We start from the raw sequence: 10342 nt of genomic DNA, 5'->3' as shown, positions 1-10342 counted from the left end.
TTCAACTTTATTGCTGTTGTAGAGAGGATGTCTCATCAATGTATTTATATTATATGCTTACTCTTTTAACGCGCTCTCCTGTATTAAGTGCTAAACAAGTAAGATATCAAAGCCACTTGATCAAATGTTTCCGTGCAGATAAAGATCATATATATATACAATGACCGCAGCTGTAATAGGCAAGGCTTCCATAGGAATAACATAGCGCTGGTAGGACAGAGATTGATTACAACATCAAATAGTGCCTCAGTCGCTTTTTACTGCGCGCAAGTCTGTGCTTCGTCGAAAGAAACGCCTACTTTTGCGCCGGTATAAGATTTACTTTTTCATCATGAAGATATTCTTCGTGGGGATACCTCTAACAGGTCCACGTGCACGAGCAAAAAGGGGACACTGTATTGAAATGACTTGCATCCCTAGTCTTGGACGTATGGCGCATTGATCCACTGTACAATCTTTGAGTGGGTAAATATCATCACGTGTTACCGAGGAAGCCAATCGCAGCCAGGGAAGTGCAGAGAAATAATTACCTGCCTTGATTGTTCTATGGCTAGATAAAAGTACACATACAGTCCATATAATAATCGGATGCATGTTTAAGAGCCTGGACGCAGCGACATGTCGACCACGGGTCCAATAACTAATTATTATGTGGACTCTCTGATCAACCATGAGCATGAGGATGTTCTCGCTGCCACTCGGTTTTCTGCGGCCGGGTCTCACCCCGCTGGCGCCCGCCCGACGCCCCTAGTCCCGGAGTGTGCCGACTACCCTTCCTGCAGCTTCGCACCCAAGCCAACCGTCTTCTCCGGCTCGTGGGCTCCGGTCCACTCGCAGTCCTCTGTCGTTTACCACCCGTACAGCCACCAGCCGCACTTAGGCACAGACTCGCGGTACGTGCGCTCGTGGCTGGAGCCTATCTCCGGAGCGGTGCCTTTCCACGGCTATCCAGGGACCAGCAGGCAATTCCAGGAGCACAAAGCCGGCGAGTGTCTCGGTGCCAGCGGCAGGACCTTCACGGATTATCTGTACTGCTCCCCCGCAGATATACGCGACAAGACCCAGCCGAACCTGCCCTCTCCCGAGTCGGAGTTTGTGACTTCAGGGAAACATAAAGACGACAAGCCGGAGCTAGATCCGAGTAAGTTCAAGCTCTTGTCGCGCAATCCGTGCGGGTGGGAGGCTGTGCGGGGAGTGTGCGGGGCGGTTAAGGCTTCAAACCCTTATAAAGTTCAACATGGACAGAAATTATAAGCTATTCCATACTCCCTTTTGTGTTGAGTTGTGAAGCGCATCTGCTGGGGATAGTTTTAAGAAGGTTACTACCAGGTTAATATCGGGGCTATAAAACTGGCAGGGTTGTAAACATGGACTCAGACCTATACAGCAAGAAGTTGAATTTGGGGGAAGTAAAACATGAGATAAAATCAAGCTTTGATGATTTTAATGTGAGTCGGGATTCCTTACGAAATACTATTGTAATTAATGTAGTTATAGTAGTTGACGTGAACATATGGCACACCAAAACTACAAGCCGCCTTTGTGCTGCTTATATTATGGGCCATTATAGCTCTGCAGAAAAAATATGCTCAGTTTTATTCTTGATGGTAAAATTCACTTAAAAGTTGCAAAAAATAATAGAGTCAAGTGTGTGTTCATATATGAGCCTTGGTTCTCCTTTCTATTACGTTCAGGACAATCCAAAAACTCCCCACCCTTGAAAACTAAACTAACTTTAGGAATGTAGGGACTCACTCGAGGACTTTCACCACGGACCTGTAAAGGCTTGAACTACTGGCCACTTTATGGGCCAATAAAGTGAATAAGCACATTCAGTATTTTACGATGGTGTTACTCAAGTTAAGGGGACAAGAAAGCAAGTGTCTTTGCGTTTGGATAAATTCTTTACTCAGCCGTTATTTTTAAATTGCTCATGTTATTGTTAGTGTTCATACAATGTAATATACTATAGGATCATATTGTATTTAATTTTGCTAAATCAAGCCTAATGAAGCGTATTTTGTTCTATTGCTAATTTATAAAATACAAACAACACGAACACTTGTGTAATAATGTGTCTAAAGTCGTTTGGAATTTTTAGATTTTGATGTCATTTATGATTTTTTTGTTTTGTTTTGTTTTTTGCCATTTTCAGACAACCCAGTGGCAAATTGGATACACGCCCGCTCCACGAGGAAGAAGCGATGTCCTTATTCAAAACACCAGACTCTTGAACTGGAGAAAGAGTTTTTGTTTAATATGTACCTTACACGGGATCGACGTTATGAGGTCGCCAGAGTCCTGAATCTGACCGAGAGGCAGGTCAAAATTTGGTTTCAGAACCGGCGAATGAAGATGAAGAAAATGAATAAAGAAAAAGGAGAGATAAAAGAACAATAACGAATAAACGGGACTATTTTTCAAATCACATCTAAAACACTAGTGATGGACAGCACAGATGAACCAAAACACAACGTCTCTTCTTTGTATTGATCACTTTGTTCCAATTTATATTCTTAGCTGTTTTGAAGCTATTTGTCTTTCTTAGTGCACAATTTCATGTCCCTCAAAATTACTACAATGTATAGAAATAATAAACAGGATGTAGGCTATATTCATTTGTCCTTTTGTGCTTTTTTTGTAAGAATCAATGTTTGGATAGCCTATGTTCTTCAAGAAAATACTTGAATTCATTTCGATTTCATACTCAATAATTTATTAAGTGGAAGTGTCTGTCATAATTTGATTTCTTGTACATTGCTTGTTTTATTCAAAGAGACATATCTGCGCTCGCCTTGTATTTTGTTGTGATGCGCATCGTTGTATTTCTCCACCCATTTTCTTTGATTGTAACATATTCTGTGTGAATACAGATGTGTGTAAATACAAACATAAATACTAAATTAGTGCATTGTCTATTGATCTTGAATTTAAAATGAACACATCTAACACTTGACTGGTTGTGTGTGTTTGGGGAGGAGGACACCATACGTTTGTTCAGTTAGATAATGATCGAAACACAACTATTATAACTGGATCATATTCGTTCACTTAACAATATGGCACCGAATAGCAGTTACTGACATATCCATAAACACAAACATAAGATGCTGATGATGTTTTACGCAACACGCAGGACGCAGCGTAAACACGTGACGCGCTGTGTGTGTCGGCTTAAGTAATACTTTATATCAGATACATTGTTTTGTTGTCTTGGCATATGTTTGTATGTCAGAGCTTGTTGTGTGGCGGTGGCATCTCAGTTATAAGCATGAAAAAAATCAACGTGAAAGCAATCAACCAATGTCGCACATTTGTTTCCTGGTATCAGCCTAAATTGTCTTTTTGTGGTGGTCAACAATACGCACAGGATGCAGTGGTTTCAAAGGACCAATCGAGCATTTCCGCACTGCTCGGACAAAAATGCCAGTTTTACAGCCCCTGTTGGAGCACGGCTGTTTGTCTCAAATGCAGACGAACAAAGCGAACTCGACTAACTGGCTAGACGTCTGGGCTAAATTACTTTATGGTTTTAATGGCCGGTGGTGGTGGAAGTGGCTGACTCGTTCAAAGGAGACCCATGCGCAATGTTTAAGTTAGCTTAGCCTTTCCCGATGGCCAGCAGCAACCACACTGAGGCCTGCTCCATGTGAGTGCTCTAATGCATCACTTAGACAGGGACAAGTCAATATTCAGGCTGTATGCATGTATGCAGATGTGCTCACGCGCGCGCTCATGGCAGGTTTCAATACCTGCTTGTGGCAAGAAGAAATTGAAGTCGGGGGCGTTTTGAAATGTTATTGCACTTTTATCTTTGTAGTGTTTACAGAAACGAAAGAGAAGAGCCATTGTTGAGACAAACGGGCTGCCTTCTGTCCAAACTGCAGTTGTTTCTGATTGGTGGAGCACACCTAGTATAAGACACCTTTGGACACTAGATGACGCTGTTGATCCACGGTTTGAGCTGAAGAAGTGTGTTATGAGGGGATTTGTCCCTGAAGTGACATGGATGCAAATGAAATAGTCTCTCGATGACAAAATTACTGATACAATAGAGCTTTCCCTTTTAATGTTAGGTCTGTAGAATTAAATAAAATGCACTGTTGGAATATAATGAGACATTTTTGTTTTAATTTCTTATTGCTGTTTTTCCCTGTGTCCATTTATATTCTTTAATAAACATATTATACTATAATACATTGTCATATATTCATTAACCATTACATGGTATTATCATTATCATTATTATTATTGTTATTATTATTTGTATTATTATTATTATTCTTTTTTATAATTGCCTAGAATAAAATCAAACGAGACATTATAATATTGAAGTAGAACATTTTAATAAAAGCACAATTAAAATACATTTTAAAGCACTATTTATTTATTCAAAACATTACAATTACATGTACAGCATCGATGCATGCAGTTTAGAACACAATACAAATTAGAGCAAAATTAAAGGAAAAAGCACCTAATAATCAAAAAACAACAACAATGATAATATTAATAATAATAATAATTCTGATAATAACAGCCTTTCATAGTCATTTTGGTGTAAGACTCCTTTTTGACAAATTTAAATGGACAACGTGTGCATCATAAGTCCTCAGACAATGGCAAACTGCACATTTACGGAGTGTAAGAGGTCTATAAAATTGTGTATTTCATATTTTACGATCGCACGTTGGCTACAAAGTGTTAGTTACAGCGCTAAAACCACACTGGCATATTCACAACGCCAAAGAGCCGCTCGTTGTGGCTAAACATCCGTGTACGTGTAGCATTTTATGAACTAGTCCACGTGGGGAGATTTACAGCTAATGTGCGCCGGTTTTACGGGGTCAGTAAAGTGGCACCCAGTATTCATAGGTCGTGTTTATATTTGCGAGTGTTTTACGGCGCGCAATGATCTTTCTCGATTACAACGCGTAAGATGTTTCCTTTTGCACCTGTACACTTGTGTTCTTTCTTTAATGGCCTTTACGACTTTGATTACTTTGTTGAAACTTTAGGGGCCAGTGCAAATATTGAAAGTATGCTTTTTTAAGAAAAAAAAAAGCATAATATCCCAATCCGAAGGCCCATTCAAATACACTTAATAACTATTGTGATATGTTATAGTTGTTTTCAGCTGATGTGTAGGTTAATGCTAACAACACCTTGTGTTAGAAACATAGCATGAATCATATTTAAAGCCTTTTTGCTTGTTGGTTATGATTAGTATACAGCTCCTCCTGAGGTGGATCTACGTAAGCCTCACGTCTGACCGGTCGCTGAAAAGATGAAGGGGTGGGGGTGAGGAGGGAGGGTGAGGAACGGGGCGACCGTGGTGGGGGTGGTTGAGTGGGAAGCTAAAAAAAAAAAAGGAAAAGAAAAAGAGCAGCGTCTGGGACTTGTGCCGGTTGGGAGCAGGACAGCTTCTTTGACATTAGCTTTACGCACATTCAAAGCACATGCATTAAGAAACTGCACAACCTGGGGACCACGAAGTGCAATCCACCGACAGGAACGGCTCTGAGAGAGTGAGCTGCCGTAGATTGTCCAAAGGGGCAGCGTTTCTTCTAGTTCCGGTTTGTCTGCGTGCGCTGGAGGAGTTGGGACCCTTAACAAAAGGCTGCCATCATCCTAAAGGAGATTATCTGCGGCAGGGAAGCGTGCGTGCTTGATGCTAGCTCAAAATGAGCTCCTATTTTGTTAACCCTCTTTTTTCTAAGTACAAAGGGAGCGACTCATTGGAGCCAACTTACTATGACTGCAGGTTTCCACAGAGCGTTGCCCGCAGCCACACGCTGGTCTACGGACCTGGAGCAGCCGCACCGGGCTTCCAACACCCGTCCCATCACGTTCAGGACTTTTTTCACCACGGAACTACGGGGATCTCTAACCCCGGATACCAGCAAAATCCCTGCGCCCTGGCTTGCCACGGAGATGCTACGAAATTTTATGGATATGAAGCCCTTCCGAGGCAAACGCTTTATGGTGCCCAGCAAGACGCAAGCCTAGCGCAATACCCAGACTGTAAATCGTCGAGCAGCTCTAACCCCGGGGAAGGACAAGGCCACTTAAATCAAAACTCCTCTCCCAGTCTTATGTTCCCTTGGATGAGACCCCACGGTCAGAATAACGTTATTATTTCCTATTCTTTCACTGTTAATTACGTGTATGTGCCAACGTGCATGCGTGTTGCTATTACTGTTAGTGTGTTAAATCATGTTTAACTCTAAAACGATGTACGTGTGAGGGACATAATGATGCACATACAACCTGTACTGCAGGTTGCTGTAACTCCGCAGCACATGTCCACACAGAGCAGAGAGGTTGCTTTGAAAAGGGTCTTCAAAAAAAAAAGCTCAACTACTGAAACATAGCTCTTGACACCAGATCTTTGAAGTCAATTATCGTTCTCATAAGACATTTCGCAAACCTGTAAAAGCAACAGAGAGAAGATGGATAAGTCAGTTCGAAATAGCTCACTACTGGCACGCAAAGTGACAGTAAAGGCTAAGATCACGTAGTCTAACACACATGCCCAGGTGCGGATACAAACAGAGTGAGACAGATTTTCACTCGACTTTAGTCTGCTTCAAACTAAGGCAGCAGTGCCATCCAAGGGGAAAAGACACATTTCTGTCTTTTCTGCTATGGAGGGTAAGGATAATAAGACCGTATTAGACGCAAAATCCCTCCATGGTGTGTTGGGTCACACAGATGCATTTAAATGACTGTAAAACACATATTGAACTAATTTGCATATTTAAAACAAGACAGTGCAGCTGTTAGATATTTGGAAACACGTATGCAGTGTTTCTGGGGTTTGAATGACATCGTTAGGATATATATACCTGCAGTACTATCACGTTTACGCACCAGTACCTTAAAAAACAAACAAACAACACACTTAATATACACTTTAAGATACATACACTTTAAGTTAGATGTCCATAAGTCAGTCAGAGTCAGCACCTGAGGTAAAATGAAAGAAGCTGCGTTAGCTGAGTTATTCACCAAGAGGGAAATGAGAGTAAATGCAGAATTAATTATAAGTCATCGGAGTGCTTTTATGGCGGACCGTGGTCAGTCCGGGCTAACCTTTGGCTTTATTTCATTTAAGCCCCAGGAAGACGAAACGGAAGGCAAACCTACAGTCGTTACCAAACTCTGGAACTGGAGAAGGAGTTTCTGTTCAACCCTTACCTGACGCGCAAGCGACGGATCGAGGTGTCCCACGCTCTCAGTCTCACCGAGCGCCAGGTCAAGATCTGGTTTCAAAACAGAAGGATGAAGTGGAAAAAGGAGAATAACAAAGACAAGTTTCCAGGCCAGAGAGGAGAGGCTGAAGCCGAGGCCGAAGAGGAGGGCAACGAGGACGGTGAAGGGGAAGAAACTGAGGAGAAAGAAGCGGAAGAAAAGGAAGAGGCCAAGGAATGATTTTATGGTCCTTTTTATGGTTATATGGCTGAAAACGAGAGAAAAGAGAGGCCCCATAAACAGACCGAGAGTCAGAGGAAGGCAGAGAGCGTCAACTTTATGACCACCCATTCAATTTGTCAAAAGGGAGAAAATCCCACCAATATTACTGTCATAAAAAGTCAAAATTTGACTCGTATTATAACATTTGGCTTTTCTGAGAGACTTGAAGCAAATTGCGTCTCTGTAAAAATAACGCATGTTAGTTGTGAAATGGCATAACTATTTTTTACAAATGTGCTTTTATCAAAACGCATCGCCAAATAAGATCAAGACCAACGCCAACGTGTTTTGTAAATAGATTCCAGCCTCATATCAGAGTAGCCTTTCAGAATTGTAGGCCCGGTTTGTTGAGACTTCATAACAACTGTCACATCGGCGCACAGCCAGTGTATAAACCAGTTTGAATCTTGATTGTTACTGTACTGTTTATCGTTTTATGTGGATGGCCTCGATAGCCATTAGCTCCTCAGACTTCTTTTCTCTAGGATTACCAGGGAGATGCAATCGTTTGAAATTCTCTGATGCTACCTATATCTGGGGGAATTGCAATAGAGATTTTTGAATATACAGATTTCATATGATTTTAATTTGAAAGTGTTATATAACCTTCTATTATTCTATTAATTTATCTGTGTAGCATTTACCCCATATACAATATACACTTGTTGAAGACAATTTAAGTCTTGGGAAGACAATTAGCTCCAAGCCAACGCTTTTTAAGATTGTACTCGGCACTACCTAAACTCAGAGCCCTGCCCTTTACTGATTTTTATTCCACACTCTTTCTTGGGCATCGCTCTGAAAACATTTAAGCTGTTTCCCCAACAACTAAAACTGCCTATGACGCACATTTAGCGATGTGTATGATTATACCTGCTAAAATAACACATATTTTAAACATAAGGGAGTTTTTATTTTAATGTGCTGGTGATATAGCGTAGTAGTTTTGCACTGAATATAACCTTTATGTACGTCTTGTTATATATTGATGTTAACAATATGCTCGTTTCCTGGTGTTTCTCCTGTGAAAGACGGAATTGTGTGTCCTCGCCGTTGTTGATGTAAAATCACAAATAAACAAGATGGCTCACTCTTATTTATGTTTTTATTAATGTCACAATGTTGAATATCAGATACCAGCCGACAAATCAAATATACAAGAGGCTAAGAGCAATAATGCACCTCAAATTACACGTTCACATCGATGCAGAATTTACAACAAACAGCATAAAACGATGAACGAAATGCCCCAGAGCACACGGGACACACTCGTTTTCAGACACTACAGTATTAATACGTGTAAATAAACCAAACAGGGCTTCAAAGCATCTTATCATTCAAACGAAGCTGTGCCAATTTCTCCTCTGTAGAATGTATTTAGTGCGCGCGCCGCATACAAGCCAAAGCCATGCACACTGTTTGATTCATCCGCGCAATAATAGGCATCTTGTCCTAAGGGAGGACTCCAGCCTTTTTAATAAATGTTGGGAAGAATAATGACTGTATGGGTTGACTAATATCTGATGTGGTGTCATGATACAGTAAAATAAATAATCACAAAGCTTTCATGGGAGTTCATTCTTCTATTTATGTCTTTCAAACCCACGCACTTTTATGTGTTTGAGAAAAAGTATATTTTCTGCTTTTGATCAAGTCACGAAAATGAGAAAGTATTAAAATCCAAGCCTCTATACACAAATGGATGTCCCTGCAGCTGTTCATGTTGGAGACACGAACGAGTGAAGTATGTAAGTACAAATGGTGTCCAAGGCTTGACAAAATGGTAAAATAAAAGATTACGGTCTCTATTGTTTACACGCAGTTTATTCGACAAGGTGATGGTATTCTATTTCATCTTGGCTGGAACATTGTATTGACTTTTTCATAATTAGTTGCGTCGTCTGCGCTCATGCTCAATTATTCAGTGGATTGCCATCTCTTCTGTCAGCGCCCGTCCGTTCACTTATTTGAATACGTTCAAGTGAAGCATTGTATGTACAAACCAACCACTAGATGCAAATACTGAGGTGGGAAATTGTCAAATAATTAGTCCCTTTATCGAAGAAAACAGGGGAAATATTACTGCGGAATTTGTTTGAAATACTGATTAATGTAGACCCTTGTTTCTAAATTTGTGGCACCTTTTGTTTTGTGACCTAAAATGATTGCGCTTATTCACTTTGAGTGCATTATTGTGAGGGTTAAGGGGAAACATAAAATAATGTGGAACAATAAGCAATATTCTATGTATTTTATTTTTTATTTTGCATGTTTGTCGCTTCACGTCTGTGCGCCATGCGTTGCCATTCTGTACAGTGCCTTTCTAAATGACACCTTTCTGTGACTTATACGGCCATTGTGTGTGTACTTTTAGCATGGGGTTGACATTGCCATTAAAGTTTAGTGTAGCTGCTGTAAAGTTTATTGGTGGTGTAAAGACGCTGCTTGGCTGTTTGCGTCACTCTGCGCTCACTGCAAACCAAGGACAACGCGCTCCACCACAAGTATGTATTATTATTGTGTTTGCTTGGTTTTGAAATATCAGAATTCATTTTGTTGTTGCATTAAGTCACTCTAAAATACCTGGCTTAAAGGCGTTTGTATTATATCACAAAAACACCTTACCTTTCGAAGATATATTTGCTTTCCATTTTCAGTGATCGGGAATAACCTTTTGCGTACATTTACGATCACGTTTTGTCTTTTTAAAGTCGTTGAAAAGGACGTAAAAAGTACGTGGTCCTATTTTCTCCGTGGTTCTGGTTGGAAAAAGAAATCCCGTCTCTAAAAGCATTTTTTGTGTGTTCTCTTATATATTTGTCAGAGTAAGACCACATTAGAACAAAATGTTTTTTTCGTTTAAAAA

At 40.5% G+C, this 10342-nt stretch overlaps 2 protein-coding genes across 2 annotated transcripts; both read left to right on the top strand.

The window, feature by feature from the left end:
* Nucleotides 1–252: 252 nt before the first annotated feature.
* hoxc9a (homeobox C9a) lies at nucleotides 253–2903 on the top strand. Its single transcript, XM_072449910.1, has 2 exons — nucleotides 253–1141; nucleotides 2156–2903. The coding sequence occupies exons 1-2, from the start codon at nucleotides 619–621 to the stop codon at nucleotides 2398–2400; spliced, it is 768 nt and encodes a 255-aa protein (XP_072306011.1). The 5' UTR covers nucleotides 253–618; the 3' UTR covers nucleotides 2401–2903.
* A 2430-nt stretch (nucleotides 2904–5333) lies between these two features.
* On the top strand, nucleotides 5334–8572 carry hoxc8a (homeobox C8a). The gene is made up of 2 exons (XM_072449908.1): nucleotides 5334–6120; nucleotides 7118–8572. Exons 1-2 carry the CDS (start codon nucleotides 5685–5687, stop codon nucleotides 7432–7434), a joined length of 753 nt encoding a protein of 250 aa, XP_072306009.1. The 5' UTR covers nucleotides 5334–5684; the 3' UTR covers nucleotides 7435–8572.
* Nucleotides 8573–10342: the final 1770 nt, after the last annotated feature.

This window comes from Eucyclogobius newberryi, unplaced genomic scaffold, assembly GCF_026437365.1.
Source record: "Eucyclogobius newberryi isolate DKJ021-1_F unplaced genomic scaffold, fEucNew1.0.hap1 SCAF_17, whole genome shotgun sequence".
NCBI classification, from domain to species: Eukaryota; Metazoa; Chordata; class Actinopteri; order Gobiiformes; family Gobiidae; genus Eucyclogobius; species Eucyclogobius newberryi.
Note: the sequence above shows the minus strand (reverse complement) of the source record. Positions and strands in the feature narration are given on the sequence as shown.